General features: G+C 45.3%; 1 protein-coding gene across 1 annotated transcript in view; it reads left to right on the top strand.

Annotated features, from left to right (window-relative positions):
* IDUA (alpha-L-iduronidase) overlaps positions 1-22,729 on the top strand; it is a 154,785-nt gene that overhangs the window by 110,530 nt on the left and 21,526 nt on the right. Inside the window, exons 5-7 of the mRNA XM_083177247.1 lie at positions 8,887-8,982; positions 15,468-15,670; positions 21,452-21,631. Of these exons, the coding sequence (XP_083033373.1) occupies positions 8,887-8,982; positions 15,468-15,670; positions 21,452-21,631 (479 nt within the window). The remainder of the gene's footprint in view (positions 1-8,886; positions 8,983-15,467; positions 15,671-21,451; positions 21,632-22,729) is intronic.

Genomic DNA, 22,729 nt, shown 5'->3' with positions numbered 1-22,729 from the left:
TATTTTTTTTTTTCATATATGCATATAATTAGTAAAATAGGGACCCACAGTTCTAGACCATTTTTAAGTATTCTTTACCTGAGAATGTTTGCCTTTATTTTATCTCACCATCCCTAGATTTTTGACAACACTAGCATACATATTGCATGGCATATTACTGGCATTCGGGCAAAATATAATTTGGGTGATCCCAGTGGAATGGCCAGCCCACAGTAACTGGCCACACAGTGATGGGGCCAGAGCTGAGTGCAGGGGGGAGGAGGGCCCTGGAGGCAAGGGGAGGGAAGAGATGGAGCAGCCTGGAAAGAGTATTATATCCCACCTGACACTGCCCATATTAACTGTAGATGGCAGCCACGCTGTGCCCCTGGACACTACTTTCATTGGCCCCTTTCAAATATTTGAGGAACACCTTGCTCCCCTCCTTCCAGCACCTATGCTGGCATTACAGATCATTATTTGGACTTGAACCCACTAAATATGGATAAAGTAGTATTTTGCATGTGCCCACACATGGTACAAGAAAAAACTCTGACTTTTATAATCAAAGCCATGCAAAAGCTAGACCCAGTGATAGGCAATGGGAAGCCACAGCACAAGTCTTCACCAGCAGTCCTCAGATACTGTACTTCCAGCTTCATTATTATACTTGTTTCTGATATTCTTTTTTTGAATAAATGTATTGTTTTACACGTATTACAGAGATTGAGGGTAATGTGTGGCCCTTTTTGAAGGACAGCGTGCCCTGAAGTATATCGCAGAGTCCGTATTCAATGTGGCTGGCAAGGGGGTTAAACAGCAGGGATAGCAGTAGCATAGAAACATACTGTTCAAACATAGAAACATAGAATTTGATGGCAGATAAGAACCACTTGGCCTATCTAGTCTTCCCCTTTTTTAAACATGTTACCTCAAACCATATTTGATCCTTATTTTTTGTAAGGATATCATTATGCCTCTCCCAAGCATGTTTAAATTGTACTACTGTATTTGCCTCTACCACCTCTGATGGGAGGCTATTCCACTTATCTACTACTCTTTCTGTGAAGTAATTCTTCCTCAAATTTCCCCTGAATCTTCCTCCCTCTAGTTTCAGTGCATGTCCTCTTGTTCTGCTGCTCCTCTTCCTGTAAAGAGGGGGAAACGGCATATGCGGGGGGGGGGGGGGGGGGGCAGTTGGATACTGAACCTGCAAGCTGTGACAGTGAGCAGGCAGCACTGCTCCTGGTCACAGCTCGCCCACAGCATTAAATACTGACCATTGTGTTATTTGTACAGTAGGTGTTAACAAGACGCAGCTAATTTATATTTATTAAAGATAAATTCCCCCTAATTATAGACTGTAAAAGCAATGACCATAGATTTATTTGAGGGCTACTATGCAAGTCGGATTTACCAAGCTCCAGAATGCTAAGCACTGGGAAACTAATACCATCTGAAGATGCCCATAGTAGTGTAAGAGCTACTTTTTCTCAATATATACCAGAGATTCCTATGGCCTCACTGACACAAGCCAATCACCTGATAACAGCTGCACACATATGCCAATGCCCTGCCATGATATCGGTAGCTATCACTTTGCTTCTAGACCTTTGCCTGCACAGACTTTTTCAGAAGCTCTGTTGCAGTGCTCCAACTTTATTAGATGCCAGCGGTCATTTCCATGACTGAATCTGAGGTGACATTTTCGTACCACAACTGCATATTAAATGAGGTTGTTCGTAAATATGCCCCTTGCCCTTGAGAATGTCAGTATATTTCCTTACCCAAAATATGCCAGCTTTATCATAAATATTGGTAATATGTCTTTGAAAGCATCCCAGAATATCTTATGAAATTGACAATAAAATATTTCTGAGAGTTTGCAGCCTGCCAGCGGGCATCTGTGTTCAGAGTCCACTTTGTTCTACCCCCTGTCTATGCCTAAGGGTAAGTGTCACTGCCACCTGCTCGCTGTTATGTGTATAGTTTTTATCCTTTTGGTCAAAACAAGACATTTTCTGCTTAGTGTTACCAACAACTTACTTAAACACACTCTTTGTTCTACAGTCACTTCTTCTGTGTCCTGTTTTGTGCCAGCTGACAGAATATCTCACAGCATGTTGGCAATGACATGTGATGTTTATATACTCACAATATATTATTTTCGTTGTGGCATGGTATGTCTCTATTGAATACACATCCTGTTTATACTCTATAGTTCATACATTTGCTAATAAGGACAATTTATCAACCTACATTTTTTTGTGAAATAGATACAATACATGTTCCTCATTACCTGATGCTGGACTGACGTATAATTGGTGTAGCTGGGCTTTGTGGAACAGTTTGAGATGCTGCTTAACCCCCTAATCATCTCCAGTCCCCAACACCATCTTAAGGAGTGTACACATGCTTCGATTTTGACTGATTTCGATTCGATTTTGCTTATAGAAGCAAAATCGAATCGAAATCGAATGTTTTTTAAGATGCTTTCGATCTGGATGCGCGCTCCCATTTTCTCAGGGTTGCCGACTTTTTAAATCTCCTCCTCGGGAGAAGCCCAGAGAGGAGACTTGCAGCAGGAGTTCGGGGGCGGGGCTTGAGCGTGACCTCATTAAGCCCCGCCCCATTATGGAAATGACCCGATTTGCCGATCACCACGGATGGGGCGGGTCTAAAATGGCGCGATTCTGCCACTTTAGCCCCGCCCCCTCATCGGAGATGGGCATATCCCGTTATTTAAATGGCGCGGTGTGGGGGGGAGGTAGCCGCAAACAGGGGGGGTAAACGGGGTCCCCCAGAAACCAGGATGGTTGTCCACCTTTCCGGAAGGCCCGATTTTCGGCCATTCCGGGAGGGTAGGCAACCCTGCGTTTTCTCTATATCGAAAAGAAAAATAAACTGTGCAGGAAAGGAAATATCTAATTCGATCCAGTATAACGAATGTGTACACTGTGCCTTGAATGTAAATCGAATTCAATATTTAAATCGATATCGAATGCAAAAGTACAGATCTAATGCAAAATTGAAAGGAAAGATCTAATGCCAAATATGTGCTACATAGCACAACTAACATGTAGTCAATGTAAACTGCAACTCTATGACAGTGTCACTGTAAAGTACATTTTCCTTTCAGAGAGTCACACCACTTTTTACAGTATTGTTGTTCTCAGAGAGCAATGGGATCAAGTCACAGGCTTTGTGTTTCAACCCTACAAATATTAATTTCTATAAAATAAATTCCTTTTTCCAAATGTCTTTTCTTCCCATACAACTTAAAAAAAGTAGCACACTAGCTACAGTATGTATATGCTTATGCATTTATGTGTGTGGTGTGCGTGAGTATACACATGATATCTTATATACAGGTACACCACCGAGTTGCTCATGCTGTGTGTTCCACCGATGTGTGGTACTTGCTGTGACCTTGGATGCCATATCAGCCACACTGCTGCCTGCTGTGTCACCTGCAGTGTCCTTGGAAGCTGTACCCAGTGGTACTTGCTCATGTTGTGTGTTCCACCGATGTGCGGTACTTGCTGTGACCTTGGACGCCATAACAGCCCAACCGATGCCTGCTGTGTCACCTGCAGTGTCCTTGGAAGCTGTATCCAGTGACACTTACTCATGCTGTGTGTTCCACCCATGTGCGGTACTTGCTGTGACCTTATGCTGGGTACACACCAGGACGACTATGGCCCGATTATGTCAATTTAGATCCAATTCCGACCGGTTGTATGCAGATTGTATGTACTTTTGTGCATTTTTGTCATTTATTTGATCTGATTCCGATTCGATGCGCGTACACGCCACTCGTTTGGTCGCATCTTTGGTCCTACGTGCTGCAGGTAGGATCCGTCAATCCCAGGCCGACCGACCGTCAATCGCATGCAGATCGTCGGTGCGTCCGTCGTTTGATCCAGCCTATTTGAGTGGCATTTCCTAAACCTTTCCCCCTGGCGCCATGTTTTTCCACATAGCAAACAGTGCTGGCGCAGCAGTTGGACTCTCCTTCTTGTCTCATCTCCCAGAACAACAACCTGGTATGTTTGCACTCCCAATGCTCTCCTATGCATGCCTACTGTTGCCACCAATGTATATAGTGTGTATAGAGCACTGGTTTGTCAACCGTGCACCTGACCATGTCACTGTTTGCTCGGGTGGGCCCCATGTGTGTGTATATATATATATAGATATAACCATTGTCCACCATTGCAGTATTCCATGCACTCCTCTCTGCTAGGCCCCATTCACCTGTGTGTGTGTGTGTGTGTGTTTGTGTATATATATATATATATAGATATAACCATTGTCCACCATTGCAGTATTCCATGCACTCCTCTCTGCTAGGCCCCATTCACCTGATTGTGTGAATAGCAATCTGCACAATAAAATGTATAGTGGTTTTCATAAAAGTTTATTAACATTTTAAATACTTAGAACATATGAACTAGGTAAATTGGTAACTATAACTATAAAAATTTAAATATGAAACAAAACATGGCTATAACTATAATAACTAAAATGGTTTTATCTTTTTACAGTCCCAATGTCCAACGCAAAAGAACAGGAATTTTTAGAAGGGTTCATAGAGAAGTATCGTTCCCATAAATGCCTGTGGCGAACCAAGTCCAAGGAGTATTCAAATAAAATGAAAAGAAATCAAGCCTTGGAGGACTTGTCTCGCTACAGTCTCCCATTTCACCCAGAGGCCAATGTAGAATGGGTGCGGAAACGCATCCAGAATCTGCGGACGGTTTTCTTGAAAGAACACAAGAAGGTGGAGGCTGCAAAGAAGTCTGGTGCTGGAGTCGACGAGATGTATCAAACATCGCTCTGGTACTACGACAGGTTGACGTTCACCCTCAGCCAGGAGTCGATGAGGACAGGAGTAGTCCTGATGGTCGAACATGATAACCAAGAAGTCTGCATTGGTGAGTCTACTTTGTTGGCTATCTAATTGATTCCTCCTGCCAATCCACAGCCCCCTCCCCATTAAAGTAGGCCATATACTCTTCCCTCACCTGTTTGGCTCGTGCACTCCCTGTGAAGTGTTGTGTTGGGGTTTGCAAGGAGGATATCTGCACTACCTCCTCTGGCAGATCTTGGTCTTCTTGGAGTGCTGTGCCTGTAGCCCTTTGCTGTGTGGCTTTTCTGCGGAGCAAATTGTGCAGGACACAGCATGCCGTGACAACCCAGTCAATTTTGTCCACCCTCAGGTTAATGGCAGTGTGTAAAATGCGAAACCGGTTAGCCAGGATGCCAAAAGCATTTTCCACAACACGCCGTGCCCTGGATAGCCTGTAGTTGAAGATCCTTTTGTCATGGTTCAGGCCCCTTTGCGCATATGGCTTCATGATGTGCTCGTGCAGGCCAAAAGCCTCGTCTGCCACAAACACAAAGTTAAGCCCCTGTTTAGTTTCCTGGACAGACGGCAAGTGAAGGGTGTTCGCTGTGAGCCTTTCGTAGAACTTTGTGTCCTTGAAAGTGCCACCATCCGATGCACGGCCATTCCTTCCTACATCCAGGAAGATAAACTCGTAGTTCGCATTAACCACAGCCATTAGTACAATGCTAAAATAGCCCTTGTAATTAAAGTAGTAGGAACCACTATTGATAGGCTGGGCTATGCGGACATGTTTGCCATCAATGGCTCCACCGCAATTTGGAAAGTTCCATCGCTGTTCAAACTCCTCTGCGATGACTTTCCATTCATTCACGCTGGTAGGGAACTGAAATTAGAAGTAAATAGAATTGATTAGTAAACGTGTTGTTCAATTTTTTTACAGCTTGCTGACGACCCACCTCCAACCCCGGACCTGCCTGCGCTATCTGATAATGCATGCACATCGAGCGAAGCTCCTACTCCGGCACGCACTCCGCCACCCACCCTGGAACCCACTCCACCACTCCCCCGTGCAAAAAAAATGCGTGGCAAAGGAAAAAAAGGAGAAGCAGCAGCACATGAAGAATTTATGATGCGGGCACAGCGAGTCCTGCAAAGAAACCCGGACAAACATGACAACTACTTCACTTATGTGGCAGAGTGTGTTCGCAACATAGCTCCGGACCAGCAACTGACTTTTGAAAAGTTATGTATGGAGTTGGTGTATAATGGCAGTTTAGGGTATCTCAGCAGTGGCACTAAAATAGTTGGCATGGGTAGTGCACCAGAAACACCACTGTCATTAGAATCACCAGTGCCTACTCCGCCTGCCACCGTACTAGGCCAGTCGAGCACACTTCCAACACATACCCAGTCGACACCCACACAGCCTTCTCAACCCTCCCAGTACCGTCAATTCTACAGTTCTTTACTGATAGAAGATCCAGAGTCTCCTGTTTTTGAGGATCTGTCTTAAAATATAGGCTATTTTGTCATTTACCATCGACATGGTCTCAGCTGCAGGTATGTGATGGCCACTGCTCACATGGCGTATGGCGCACATCAATGGGGCCGGGACCATTGCATCTGCGCCATGCGTCATGTGGGCCGCAGCCTTTACATATCTGCTGCAGACATCCTCTGCCACACAAGGGCCTGTTTCATAAGTTACCAGAGTGTTTTTTTCTTGGTTTTCTACGTATATGCTGCTACCTGTACCTGCATTACCAGAGGGAGAACAGGATTCTCCTCAATCTGGAGAGCAAACTCAATTTATTACCTTTTTTCTTTGCCAATAGAATGGGGTACTGTGCGACAGACATGGTCTCAGCTGCAGGTATGTGATGGCCACTGCTCACATGGCGTATGGCGCACATCAATGGGGCCGGGACCATTGCATCTGCGCCATGCGCCATGTGGGCCGCAGCCTTTACATATCTGCGGCAGACCTCCTCTGCCACACAGTAGCCCGTACTTATTGGGAAAGTTTAAACTTTATAGTAGTGTGTTTTTTTGTAAAATATCTTTTATATGGTATTATAATATATTTGTGTTGACACAATAAATCTATATTTGTATATATATTTACACATGTTTTACATATGAAAGGCCTAAAAAACCTGTTTCTGTTCTAGGCCTAAATTATAAATAAAACAATTTTGTTTGCACAATAAAGTGTACGGTGTATTTTTCATCCTTACCTTGCAATACTGGTACGGCAGCACCTTCACAATGGCTTTGCAGGTCTCCGGGATGATGAGGCCCAAAGCTTGCGGGGAGATGAGGGATCCAAACTTCAGGTCAGCAAGAGACCGTCCTGTCGCCAGAAACCTCTGGGTCACCACCAGCCGTTCCTCAGCAGGGATAGCCACGCGATACTTGGTATCCTGCTTCTCGATGTGGAGAGTCACCAGACGCAGCAATTCCTGGAATGTGGCATCATCCATCCTCAAAAAGTTCCAGAAGTCATCTGGGTTATTTTCCCTGATGTCCCTGAGCAGTGGCATGTGCGAATGAGTCTGACGCTGCAGTAGCCACTGCTTTGTCCAGCATGATCTTGCTCTCGTGCGCTGGGCCCTCTGACGCCTAGCTTCAGCACAGCATAATAGAGCAGGTAATGTTGCTGGTGACGACCCATCACTGCATTCTCCATAGTGCAGGGTTAAAAGACACTTTGTAATGGCAGGCAAAACAAAGTAATGTATAAGTAGCTATGTCCAGCCTTCAGCAGGTATAAACCAAGCCTCACTAGTAACAAAGCAGAAATACACTGGTTTAAAATGGCTGCTGCTATTCCTATCCCCTCTGCTAGTCCAGCCCCTTCATTTAAATTTCAAAGGCCAATCTGACGACGGTCGCATGTGTTCTTGCAAAAAAACCAAAAACCAGCGATCCGACCGTCTTAACGACCATCACGGGCGCATCGGGATCGGATCTAGATCGTTCCGCAAAAAAAACACAATTTTTGCTAATCGTTTGCTGGGGACTGCCTGGGAGCTCCCGGGAAGTCCAAGGGAAATCGTCCCATGGTCGTCTATCGGTCGTGGACGACGGTGGTCGTCCTGGTGTGTACCCTACATTAGAAGCCATAACAGCCCCACTGATGCTTCCTGTGTCACCTACAGTGTCTGTGGAAGCTGTCCTCACTGACACTTGCACCTATTGCATGTTACGCTCATGTGCAGAAAGTGTTCCGGATTAAAAGTGTTCGAGAACCTCTTTTTTTATCCGGACAGTTTTGATTTGTCCAGATTAAGGGGGGTATTCAATCTTTGTCGTGCACCCGCAGCCATCTCCCGACGGGGGAGATGGCTGCGGGGATCTATTCAATGCTATCTTCCCCGACAGCGTTGAACAAGGGTTTTGCGCAGAACGAGCCCGACAGCACAAGCTGTCGGGCTCGTTCTGCCGAGAAAAGCTGGAAATAGGCGAGCTCCCGGCCGGAGCTCATCTATTTCCGCCCTCAGCTCGCGGCCACGCCCCCCTCTCGCCACTCGGCGGCCGGGACATTGAATCCCGACTGACGAGCTCCAGGCGAGCAAAACGAGAACGGGATAGAGGCACCGCTGTCGAGCTTGCTTGACAGCCGTTCCCCTGACATTGAATACCCCCCTAAAAGAGGTCTTAAACCTCTTTTAATCCGTACAAAGCAAAATTGTCCAGATTAAAAGAGGTTCCGGACCAACGGTTGCCAGAAAATCGGGGTTGTACCTGTATATATATGTCAAGTGTCTGTGTGTAACTGAAATACAGTACTGCCATCTGCTGGCAGTAAGTGAAACTACATCTCTCTTTCACACATACAGAAACACAGAGGCAATCACAAGGTAGCAGACTAGCTTTCAAAGCTTTTGCTTCGAGTGGGCTTAGCTAGTGTGTGTGTGTGTGTGTGTGTGTATATACGTATATATATATATATGTATATGCATATATATATTTAAAATAAAGCTTTGAAGATTGAAGTATGTTTGTTAATGGTTTCACAATCGTACAACTATGTTGTTTATGTTCTCTTTCAGAAAAGTATGGGTTACCACAAGTCTCGTCCTGGAATTTTGAAACTTGGAATGAACCAGATAATCATGATTTTGATAGTGTTTCTATGACCATTAAAGGTATTTACCTCATCATTGATTCTGTTTTAGCACTTTATAGCAGACAGGATGCTAGAATTACCATCCTACTCTGCAGCACTATAATACCAATAGCAGACTTGATGTGTTGCCCAGCAGAGGTGCCCTGTGTAGAGGAGTAGACTTGTATACAGACCTTGCAGTGATGTACCACCAATCTAACAATATGCTGTGCAATTTGTCCTTTCTCAGATCCACTTAGAACACTATATTTTAATATGTTTATTAAACAATATTCCGAAGTTTTGCACACCCCCCATGGCGCAATAGCGCAACCTCATTAGAGCCCACTGCAGCACCAGGACCCCCTCACTGGTCCTTGCATGTACCACTCTCATGTGAGGTACAGTAGCTCCTAATAGCACGCCTTTACCTATCCTTGAATAGCAACAATTTGTGTCACCTCTGTCACTCTTCCAATAGTCTTTCTTCTGTCCTCTGAGCTAGGTTGTTATGAGCTAAACTTCTTTTTCTCAGTGGTTCACCCCTCCGGTTAGAGATTCCAATCCCGAGGCATTTTTTTCTATCCTGGGATTTGGGATTGAAAAATGCTCAATCCCAGGATTCCCAGGATTTTTGGATTGGCCTCTTTGATAAAAAAAAACACCCCGCTCTCCAAACTGCCCACCCAACGCATCACTGTAAAAGCAGGCTTAACCCACACCATTTCTCCCCAACCCCCCCCTGCCCCGCCCTGCACTGGCACTTACATGACGATGGTGACAGTCAGCAGCAGGATAATCTCCAGCGGAGGGCAGCTGGGAGCAGCACAGCCAGCGTGTGAACGGCCGACCGAGTTCGGAATGGTGTAGTGGCATAGCGGCGGCCGGGCTGCACAGCGTGACATGATGTCAGGGGTCACGCTGCACAGCCGGCCATTGTCATACACTGTTCCAAACAGCCGCCCACTGGGGATCAGTAGTAGCCGGGCAGCATCTGAGCCAGATACTAAGGTGCTCAGAGCTGCCGTCTTGAAAAAAAAAAAGTGAATTTTGCATGGGGGTACTAACCCAGAATCCCAGGATTGGAAGGCTCAATCCCAGGTTTCAAATCCCGACGATTTTAGGCCAAAATACCAGAATCCTGCCGAAGCCGGGATTGGCCTCCCTACCTCCGGTGTATCCATAGATGGCCAAACAAGGATTTACTTCACAGACTCTGGGGGGGGGGGGGGGGGGGGGGGTATTCAGTTGTTGTTTTTTCCCTTTTGCACGCCTATTCTCCCTTTTTTCACAAGTTTTATATGTTTTGATATCAGTGTGATATTCAATTCTGCCAGGTCTTTTTTTTTTAAGTTTACAGTTTTTTACAGCAATTTTCAATGGTTTTCCTATTCAAATGTTTGGGGATAATTTTCACACTTTTCTAAACTTGTTTTTTTTCTCATCTTTTTATTCATCTGGGTGTCGGTGGTGAATTAATGGCATCTGCTTAACAGGGGATGGGTGCTGTTATAACGGAGACAAACTTGTATGGATGGGCAGAGGGCAGGGTAAACTTGCAGGCATGTAATTAGGGGTAGCCTACGGGCAGCAATGGGGAAGACAGATAAAATAAAAAAAATACTTACAGTACCTTGCACCCGACAAACCTTGTAAGCCTCTCCTCGTCAGGGGCAACACTTATCAAGCAGGCCACTTCTCCTCGATGCTCCACTCGTCCTCTCCCACAAAACGCAGCAATGCAGCTAAATAGACTAACGGGCGGGGCTAAACAGGGTGGGCGGAGTTAAACAGGGTGGAACAAAATAGGGAATAATAAAGGGGAATACAATGTTGCGCAAATAAAATATATGCAATCTATATATAAAATGGGTGTGAGATAAAAAGTGGAATAAATGGGTGTGATAAATAAGACCAACTACAGCAGATTAGACATCTAAAGAATATACGTTTGGATAGCACACCCAACCATCACTTTAAAAGACGTCAGATGCGTGTATTTGAAAGGTGGGGAAAAAATGACGCCCAAAAGGAAACAGTTGAATACCACCCTCTGTGTGTGATTGTATCATCGCACCCTATCACTTGGACCTAATCATGTGACAAACACTCCTCCCACCTCACAAAAGTTAAGGCACAAAGACGTCACTGTCCTCAAACTTAATGAACTGTGAAATCACACAAACACACGGACACACACACACTAGAACCTAAGGAATCTATTACTTAAAAGAACTTTACACTTTACCTATGTGTTACAATTTGTCCCTTACTCTATATAGCAAGACTAAGGACTCATTTATAACTATTCCTGAAGCTTTCCCTTACCATATTAAGGGGGAGATTCTCTATTACAGAAATGCGGTAAAAACCCCGCTATCGGGGTTTTTACCGCATTTCTGTATTCTCTAATGTCCCTCCGCAGTGTCACCACTGCGGAGGGAATCGCCAGCAAAGGCTGGCGGTTCCCTGCAGAAGCCTATGGGCTTCTTACCGCAGCGGTGTGTGAGGGATCCGTCACGGATCCCTTCCAGCATGCCCTGCGGCCAGCGCGTCAGTCTGCGCATGCGCAGACGGACTCCCGGGTCATAGGCCCGGAAGTCCAGCAACGGCGCCGCATCGCAAGGGACAGCTCTTACCGCAAGAGCTGTCCCTTGCGTTAATGACCGCATATTTTAGAGAATATGCGGTCATTAGAAATGCGGTGGCCGGCGATACTGGGCTGCGGATTTTAGAGAATCCCGCCCTAACACTGCAAATGTTTGCGCAGAAAAGTTTACCGTCTATTCTGTGACAGCATCTGCAACATATAGCAGATAATAGAATTTCTGCACCTGATTTCCGTAGAGCTGCCTCATGCTCGCAGCAGAGTAGGGGCGGAATTCTCTAAGCTAAAAATGCGGTAAAAACCCCGTTATCGGGGTTTTTACCGCATTTTGGGATGCTGTAAGAAAAATCTGGCGATGCCCCATAGAAGCCAATGGGCTTCTATCGCAACCCTCCACCGCCCCGCGCCGACCCCCCGCCGCCCCGCATCGCCCCCTCCCCACTCACCTGTGTCCAGGCAGCACAGCGCAGTGCTGCCCGGACCTGTGACCTCCTCCCTGCACTAATCCTCTTCAGCAGCAGCAGCGCCGTGTGTGTGAGGGAGGGGGGAGCCGCCGGGACCTGCTGGGACCCGGCGACCCTCACCGCAAAGGACAGCTCTTAACGCAAAAGCTGTCCTTTGCCTTAATTATCGCATATGTTACAGCATATGCGATAATTAAATATGCGATGCGCGGCGAAGGGGGGCGGAGATTCTTAGAGAATCTCCCCCTAGATAAGCCTCCTGTATTCCACTGACTTCAACAGTTATGTGTGTGGTTAGGGGCATGATGCCAGCATTGGAGGGTAATTGTGGCCCTGGCCCCTGCTGCTGAAATGCACTCATTGTGGCAGTGAGCTGAGGGTGACAGGACCACAATGCCCCTAGGCCCTAGCGCATCTCACCTGTATATCCGGAGACTACAATAAAAATGTCAGCATGTACAGTAAAATGTGTATTCTAAGTATTTGTATTTCCCATCTCTGCCTGCAGAACCCATCCTCCATATTGCAGAGAGAAGTTCCTTAGCTTCATATTACTATTGTTATTAATATTAGACATGTATTCGGAGGGGGTGTTTGGGAGAGCTGGACAATGAAAAAAGAAGGATACTGTAACTAGGGATGCCAATCCCAGGGCATTTTTTCAATTGATGGCCACCCTAATGGCCTCCCCGCCCCCCAAACTGCCCGCCCCGCCCATCACTCTAAAGGCGGACTAAACCCCCACCATTTCTCCCCACCCCCCCTGCCCTGCCCTGCGCTGGCACTTACACAGCGATGGTAACAGGCAGCAGCAGGACCATCTCCAGCGGCGGGCGGCTGGGCGCAGCACAGCGGGCGTGTGGCCGGGCGACCGAGTTCAAAACGGTGTGGTGTAGCAGCATAGCGGCGGTCGGGACTTGTAGCGTCACATGATGTCTGGGGTCACGCTGCGCAGCTCAACTGCTGCAATACATGTACATCATACTGTCCCGAACAGCCGCAATGCCACCAGCCTGGGTCAGTAGCAGCCGGGCAGCATCTGAGCCATATAATAAGGTGCTCAGTGCTGCCTGGCTTGAAAAAAAAGGGACTTTTACATGGCTGTAACAATCCCAGAATCCCGGGATTGGAATGCTCAATCCTAAGATTCAAAGCCTGCTGATTTTAGGCCCAAATTCCAGGATCCTGCCGATGTAACTGTAAGCATACAGTATTTAAGGACAACTGGTTATGGCAGTGGTTCTCAAACTCGGTCCTCAGGACACCACACAGTTCATGTTTTCCAGGTCACCCAACTCATTACTGACTGACACATTTTAAAAGATCCACAGGTGGATCGACTTTGAGATCCTGTAGGCTATGGGTATGCTGTGAATGGGGAGGATAAGGCTGCAGGTAGAGAGGGCTAGATTTACAGGAGGGTAAGGAGAAGGGTTAGTAAAATGTGTTGTAAATTCTGACAGAGGGGATGCAGTACCCATACAAATAATAATAATATGCGGATATTCTATAAAACAGAAAATTGTTCTTTCTTTGAGATCCATATTCGATCAAAGTCATTGTAAGATAATAAGTCATTACTTGTAATAAAGGGTGGTATTCAATTGTTATATCGTGCCTAATCTCCCTTGTAAATTGATGGGAGATCGTAAGGCAATATTCAGTTGACCTCTTTTTGTTTTTTGAGCATGTTGCACTCATTATGGTCTGGTTTAGCCACCCAGTCCCACATTTTAGCTTCCCACCCCTGTGGATAGTGAGCTGAAATTCTGGTGAAAAACAATTGAATACCACCCATAATGTATAGTAGTTGGCTACACACTTATTTATTAAGTAACAAAAGAAAGGACCTTTTTAAACCTAAAGAACTAAAATGTAATACAGATATTTATTTATTAATTAACAGATTCTTATATAGCGCATACATATTACGCAGCGCTTTACAGAGTATATTCACATCAATCCCTGCCCCAGTGGAGCTTACAATCTATATTCCCTACCACATGTGGACGCACACACAGACATTCTAGGGTTAATTTTGGAAGCCAATTAACCTATCTGTATATTTTTGGATTATGGGAGGAAACCGGAGTACCCGGAGTAAACCCACGCAAGCACGGGGAGAATATACAAACTCCGCACAGTTGGGCCATGGTGGGGATCGAACCCATGACCTCAGCGCTGTGAGGCAGTAATGCTAACCATTACACCATCCGTGCTGCCCCTATATATATATATATGTATACAGTACAATATTTTGGGTACTCTTTACCTAGAACGGCGCCCATCGCGGGCATCGCATGTACATCGCATGCCATTATAATGGCATGCGATGCGACCGATGCGATGCCCGCGATTTCACATAGAAATGCATGTTAAAATGTAAATCGCGTCGGTCGCATCGCATGCGACCAAAAATCGCATGCGATGCGACCGACCGACGCGATTACCGCGATTTTACATAGGGAACAATGTTAAATGGCCCAATTGACCCGATTTTACATAGGGAACAATGTTAAATGGCCCACAGAGCCCAAATAGCCACCCTCAAGTGTGAAATGGCCCCCCCAATTGTTAACGCCACCCCACGATCAACGTGAACCCGAAGCGTGGCGAGCGCAGCGAGCCCGCGAGGGGTGGCGGTACGCGTCCTCCGACCTTTTCATACCCCCACTATCCACGTCGGCATGGAGTTGAGAATAGAAAGTGTGGCGAGCGCAGCGAGCCACTGAGCCCGAAGCATGGCGAGCGTAGCGAGCCCCGCGAGGGGACGCGGATACCTGTGGAGCCCGCGAGGGGACACGGATACCTGTGAAGGTATCCGTGTCCCCACGCGGGGCTCGCTGCGCTCGCCACGCTTCGGGCTCGGTGGTTTGCTGCGCTCGCCACACTTTCTATTCTCAACTCCACGCCGACGTGGATAGTGGGGGTATGAAAAGGTCGGAGGACGCGTACCACCGCCCCTCGCGGGCTCGCTGCTCTCGCCACGCTTCAGGTTCACGTTGATCGTGGGGTGGCGTTAACAATTGGGGGGGCCATTTCACACTTGAGGGTGGCTATTTGGGCTCTGTGGGCCATTTAACATTGTTCCCTATGTAAAATCGGGTCAATTGGCCCATTTAACATTGGTCCCTATGTAAAATCGCGGTAATCGCGTCGGTCACATCGCATGCGATTTTTTGGTCGCATGCGATGCGACTGACGCGATTTTTTACCTTGCGATGCCCAAGATCCAAATCTTGGGCGCCGTTCTAGGTAAAGAGTACCATGTTTTTTCATATTTAACTTAATGGACTGTGCTGAACACAAATAAGGAAAGGTCATAGTACTTCCACCTGCCACAGATGTGATAAGAATAAACTTTTTTTTTTAGATTACATTTGTGCCATTATAATTCCATCTCTGTCTTAGTAACTACTTTATGTGTATGTCAAACATTGTTCATTATTGCAGGTTTTCAGAACTACTATGATGCCTGCTCTGAAGGACTGAGACAAGCAAGTCCATTGTTGAAATTTGGGGGCCCTGGAGATTCATGCAGGTCACCACCAAGGTCACCTATTAGCTGGAGTCTGCTGAGTCACTGCTTCAATGGGACAAATTTTTTTACAGGAGAGACGGGTGTGAGACTAGACTATATTGCTCTGCACAAGAAGGTTAGTACAGAATGGTTTGATTTACTAGGGGATGATTGCTGTCTTACAGTAATTCAAGTTTATATATCGGTCAAAGAATTATGTTATTGTATTTAGATTTAGTTTCCCATGTGAGAAGAAAACAATGCCTGCACATGCCTGCATTTTTTTTTGGGGGGGGGGGGGGGAGGGGAGGGGGGCACACAATTTTCGAGAGCCTTCCTGCCAATTGCAGAGGATAGACAGGTGTAAGTGTAAGACAGCTGTTACTTGCAGTACCCTGCTAAGGGAAGAACTATTCATGATTGTGCTCTAGTGAACTTATCATCTATGATCTATGGCTTGGATGTTCAAATACTTGATACCTTAATTTTGTGTGTCTCATATTCTAGTTTACGTTTTGTTTTAATGCAGGTTGAAATAAATAATGGTATAGTGTTTTTTATTTACAGTATGAGGCTATGTCATACTTGCCTACTCTCGTGGATCAGCTGAAAATTTGGTTGCCCGCCCCCATCCCTTTTCCAAAGGCATATCTCTCGGAACAGGCCTTTAACCTCCACCTTCCCACACCTTCCCTTAGCAGCCATTGAAAGTGAGCAGTCAGTGGAGGCACATGATCCAAATCATTTTATTGTAACCGTGCACCTACTTTTTAGTGTTGGTAATATGGGTATTGAATAGCAGAGGAAGAACCATGCTTCCTCTATTTAATACTATATTACAAATATTGAAAAGCATTTAAGGCCCTGCACCACCCACTTATTATAAGGCCACACCCCCTTCCTGGTTTGATTTGGCTGCTCCCTCTTGCATGGGGCAGCTAGGAATTAGAGAAGTATGGGATATGTTATGTATGTTATGTTTTGTTATGTTAACTGAATGATTTTTGGAGCTTTAATAAAACTATGCAACTCTTTATAGGCCAAACTGTGCATCAAATCGTATTAATCAAATCCACAATACTGATTTCTAGATCTGGCAGGTATACATTACCATTATCTAAAATGTTGTTTGCCAAACTTCCCTGGAAACCATTATTTTGTGACTAATCGTAAAAGTCATGATTAGTAGAGGTGAAAGTGCTCATACTGATAGAAATAACTGGCTCAGTGCTTAGTGCTGGGTTTCTCTTGGGATCCTTGACTTATTGGTACCAGAAAAAACTTTTTAAATATAGTACTTACACTGGCTGTTCTCCGCACTTACCACTCCAGGTATTTTCTACTGTATGTGCAAAAATGTAATGTAATGCAATGTATAAGTAACAGGATCCACTTAACAATGCTTCAGGGGTTGGGAACTGCACATTTTATTCGGTACTTGTGTATTATCATGGCGTCCATCGCATCGCAGACCATAAGGCATGCGATGGTATGCGATGCGACGAGATTTCCCCCGATGTCATACAATGTTAAAATTGTATGGCATTGTATATGGCATACAATGCCATACAATGCGATGCGATTTTAAATTGTATAAGCACTCTAATGGGTGCTTACAATGTTAAATGCACCCCCACGCAACCCCCACTATGAACATGAACCCGAAGCGTGGCGAGCGCAGCGAGCTGGCGAGGGGCGGCGGTACGCGTCCTCCGACCTTTTCATACCCCCACGTGGAGTTGATTTTATATAGTGTGGCGAGCGCAGCAAGCCACCAAGCCCGAAGCGCGGTGAGCGCACGCGGAATCCATGTAAAGTAATACGCATCCCCTCGCGGGGCTTGCTGCACTCGCCACACTTCAGGCTCGGTGGCTCCCTGAGCTCGCCACACTATATAAAATCAACTCCAAGCCGACGTGGATAGTGGGGGTATGAAAAGGGTCGGAGGACGCGTACCGATGCCCCTCGTGGCCTCGCTGCGCTCGCCACGCTTTGGGTTGGTGTTCATACTGGGGGTGGCGTGGGGGTGCATTTAACATTGTAAGCACCCATTAGGGTGCTTATACAATTTAAAATCGTATAGGGGGCTTATACAATTTTTGGTACTCTTTACCTAGCACGGCGCCCACGATTTTGATCGTGGGCATCGTAGGTAAAAAAATCGCGGGCATCGCGGCCATTGAATGCACTAAAAATCGGGTGCGACGCGACCGACGCGATGCCCGCGATTTCCCATAGGGACCAATGTTAAATTTCTCAATTGACCCGATTTTACTGTTCAATGCCTCAATTGACACGATTTTTCCATAGGAAACAATGTTAAATGGCCCACAGAGGCCAAATAGGCACTCTGAAGTGTGAAATTGCCCCCCCCAATTGTTAACGCCACCCCACGATCAACGTCAACCCGAAGCGTGGCGAGTGCAGCGAGCCCGCGAGGGGCGGCGGTACGCGTCCTACGACCTTTTCATACCCCCACTATCCACGTTGGCGTGGAGTTGAGAATAGAATAGTGTGGCGAGCGTAGCGAGCCACCGAGCCCGAAGCGTGGCGAGCGCAGCGAGCCCCGTGAGGGGACGCGGATACCTTCACAGGTAAACTCGTCCCTTCGCGGGCTTCACAGGTATCCTCGTCCCCTCGCTTCACAGGTATCCTCGTCCCCTTTTTGGGCACCATGTTACCAAAGCAAATATCTTCTGACACATGTTTGACTCAGTCATACACAAGGGCTGATTGAGAGACTATTGAATGGTTGTACCAATAACGGAGACTTGGATGAGCAATACTTTGAAACTGCTATTACCGGGTATTTGTGCGTTTATGCTTATTTATACTTTATTTTTTTATACTAGGTTACTGAGCTAATGCTCACACCTTGATAAATGACTATGCTACAAGATTTTCATTGTTACAAATTAATCATAAAGGGGCCTACACACGTAGAGATTTGCTGAGCATTCTGAGCTATGCTAGATTGCTCAGAATGCTCAGCAAGATCACCCAGCACACAGAGATGTGTCAGTGCTGCGAGCAGAGCGATTTGTAAGGTTCTCTAGCCCTGACCGATTAATATCCAGCATGCTGGATATAAATCGCAGGGCGATAGCGATGCGCAGGGCCACTCATCGCTGTTGCTATGGTCCCTACACAAGGAGCGATGTAGGGTCATTTTCTAAGCGATCTAGTGAGATCACTTAGAAAATGCCCCTAAATCGTTACATGTATAGGCCTCATTAGTCTGAATGGACAGATTTAATTTGGCACAAAAGATTTAACAATGTTGCTATTTAATTTAGTAATGCAGGATACAAATGTGATCTGATACATGCATATGCAACAGAAATTTAAAGCAATTAACCACTAAATCCATTGACATCTCTCTGTAAAAAAAAAAAAAAACTAGAGCTTTTTTAACATCTGTGCCAAGGATTCACACGTATAAGCATTCTGCCTTTCACGTTTGTCTTTTTATTTTTATTTTGTATTTCTATTGATTTTACTTCATGAGAGAATTAATAGTTACGTTTTAAATCTATCATCATACCACACATTTTTTCAATAGTGTGCCCCACAAAGGAACAACTTTATTTGTTTGACCTTTCCGACTAACATTTCCTAAATTCCCAGTATTCTTTTCCTGGGAGCACCTCCAGCTTCAAATAGGGATACTATACCCAGAATTTATCATCTGTTGGTTTCAAACATTATACAATCATTTATTGTCCTGTGCAGGATACTTGACATATATGTTTCAGTGGACTTTACATATGTGGCCCTGGACAGTGTAAATTTGACAAGCTGCAATTCACTCCATTGCTCAATTTGTATGATACAGTATATCTAATATATCTCATGTTTAAATTTTTTTCTATTATTATACATGAATTTTTCTATTAATAAAGTTTATTGAAGAAGATTATTTAAAGTGCTGTGTGGTGTATTATATATTTCTCTGTTAAATAGAGAGTACCTGTATGTCCCTGGCATTTGCAAGGTCTAACACAAACTGTATGCATTATGTTGAGAGTGTATCTTCATTCTATTATAGTCTGGTTGAGGCTGATTCTTCCATCTTTGCTTCCCATCATCTTGAAAAACAGTAGCTTCCATCCTTACAGCTGCTTGCATTAGAAGGACTAATAGTTCCTGCTTATTTCTGTACCTCACCTTGATTAACCATGTGAGTGCCAAGTTAATTTGTTAAAATAGGTGTGAAAATTTGCAAGCAAACATTTGGGTACTTGTTTCCTAGCACGGCGCCCACTACTCCATGTACGTAGTGGGCTATTCAGGGTAAGGAAATCGCATCGCATTGCATGCCATTAATGGCATGCGATGCAAAGCGATTTTTTATTGCATCCTTTATTTTTAATGGGCTAAGTCAGTGAATACATTAATAAGATAGGATGCGATAAAAAATCGCATCGCATGGCATGCCATTACTGGCATGCCATGCGATTTTTTATCGCATCCTATCTTTGTAATGGTGACATGGTATTAGGTTTAACGCACCCCCCACTATCCACGACACCCCGAAGAGTGGCGAGCGGCGGCGGAACGCTTCCTCCGACTTTTTCATTACCCCACTATCCACGTCGGCGTGGAGTTGATTTTATATAGTGTGGCGAGCGCAGCGAGCCACCGAGCCTGAAGCAAATCCTTGTAAAGTAATCCGCGACCCCTCGCGGGGCTCGCTGCGCTCGTCTCGCTTCGGGCACTATATAAAATCAACTCCACGCCGACGTGGATAGTGGGGGAATGAAAAAGTCGGAGGAAGCGTTCCACTGCCCCTCGCGGAGTTTGCTGCGCTCGTCACGCTTCGGGGTGGCATGGATAGTGGGGGGTGCGTTAAACCTATTTTTGGAACATACAATCATATTATTGTGTAAAAAAAAAATATTGCATAGCATCGCATATGATCAAATCGCATGCGATGCGATTTCGTTACGGTGCCGTACGTAGAAAATCTGGGCGCCGTGCTAGGAAACAAGTACCAACATTTGTAGTCAACATAATGACCTGTAATGTTTACCTTTTATAAGAAATATATTATATATCTTTTTTTTTTTATATTTCTTATTTGAATTTATGCAACGCTGGCATTTTTGGTGGATATTTTGCACATCTCTCACAGAGATATTGGCACTCAAAGGGTTAAATCAGAACCTTCTCTTTAACCCTCTGCTTGTAGTTTGTGTGAGAAGTTATCTGCACGTATGTAGCAAGATCAGTCTGCAAGGGAGTGGGGGATGGCGTGCTGGTTATTAATCGCCAGGAGATAGCGCATCGCTATCACTATGGCCCCGACGCACACAGCAATGTAGGGGCATTTTTTGAATGCTGTAGCTAAAATAAGTAATATTGCTCAGAAAATGCCTGTTTATCACTACGTGTGTAGGGTCCATTAGTATTTATTGTAATAGTTCTACTTTCCTTATGGATTCCATCCCAGTAAGAAAAAAAACAAATACACTAACAAAACATTACTACAGAAGCTTTTTGGAACAGCCTTTTGATTAACAGTATTCTAGGGACAATGTAATATATTCCATATAAAGGAGCTCTCTTAACTTTAAAGATATATTTTTATGTTCAGTACTCAATGAAAATACTTAAGATGAATTTAAATGTATTTATTTTTACGAGCAGTATTATTGTATGCATCAATGCTGTGTATCCTCATACTACCTACTGTACACTGGAAACTATTCACTGCTATTGTTTACTTGACTGCTCTCTTGTGGTACAACAGTGACACTGCATTATGTAGTACTTTAAAAATTGTGCATTCACAAATATTACAATTGAATTTTAATTTTGCCCTTATATTGAAACTGTTGCTTGTGGCATTTTCTTGATATTGTTAGAGGTTTTGAAAAATATTTCAATGTTAATAATTTATTTTTTTGTATTGCAGGGAGGAGGGAGTTCTCTTCACATTTTGGAGCAGGAAATTGAAACTGTTGGTGAAATTCAAGGGCACTTCCCACAATTCAAATCTGTTCCTATATACAATGATGAAGCAGACCCACTAGTAGGATGGTCCACACCACAGTTATGGAGAGGTGACGTCACATATGCAGCTTTGGTAGTAAAGGTATGCAGATTTGTATCAGCGTTAGTTGTTATTACCTGCTAGTAATAACTTATTTACTATGTAGCATTAGCACGTCACAGCTTTGTATGATATCTACTGTACATAGTAAAGTTAAAGAAACACAAAACACATTCAGTCTTGGTGTCATTTGCCAATGTGGCCGCACAGAAATTGAAAATTGAAGGCAATCCTATAAATTCTGTGAATCATTCATTGCCATCATATATTCAGTTATTGAATTTTCCGTCATCACCAAGTGTTCTTAATATTTCCACAGCATATTGAAAAAACATCCCTTCTTATGCTTTGGTAAATTTGTTTTCTTCCACTTACCAACAGCGAGCCTTTCCTCTTTATGGTCTTAGCATAACAAATATCTTTGCACTGTATTGACATACAGATGGAGCGGGTCCCAGCTTTGCAGGGGATGGCGGAAGATTCACCAGCCGCCATCCCCCGCCAGCCGCCGGAGGGGACGCGCGCGCATGAGATGCGTGCGCGTCCCCTTACAACGGGGCTCCCCCCGGGTCCCCGCCGCCTTGCCACACCCCCCCCCCTAACCCTGTCCATCCCCCCCGCCGACAGAAAACTGGGATGTGCGTGCGTGTGAGACGCACGCGCGTCCCAGTCTCTATCGCCGGCGCTTGCCAGTGCAAGGGATCTGGCGAGCGCCGGCCAAAGATGGGACCCGCTCCATCTGTGCTATCACTCCGTAGATATATTTTTCCCCAAAAAAGCCAACCTTGTTTTTTTAACTTCTCTAATTTATTTAGTTTCATTTATTAATAAGCTTGCTCTCCTCTTTCTGTATTCACTTATATCCTTCATACAGTGATGCTTCCAGATTGGCGGCGGGTAGCTGGGAGCCTGGCACCGGTAGCTGGGAGCCGGACCACCGACCGGGGAGCTGGAGGCGTGTCTGGGAGCATGCAGTTACAGTGTGGCTGTGGGCAGGCAGAGCGGCTGTCACACTGCGCAATGCTGCAGGCCAGGCATCAGGACCAGCCGGGTAGTGTCTGAGCGAGTGCTCAGACGCTGACTGGCATTAGACTATGCATGCGCAGTCTAATCCTGAAATCCCGGGTTTGGAAGCTCCAA

Source organism: Crinia signifera, chromosome 1 (assembly GCF_055691185.1).
Source record: "Crinia signifera chromosome 1, ASM5569118v1, whole genome shotgun sequence".
Taxonomy (NCBI): domain Eukaryota; kingdom Metazoa; phylum Chordata; class Amphibia; order Anura; family Myobatrachidae; genus Crinia; species Crinia signifera.
This window is presented reverse-complemented; position numbering and strand designations above follow the sequence as displayed.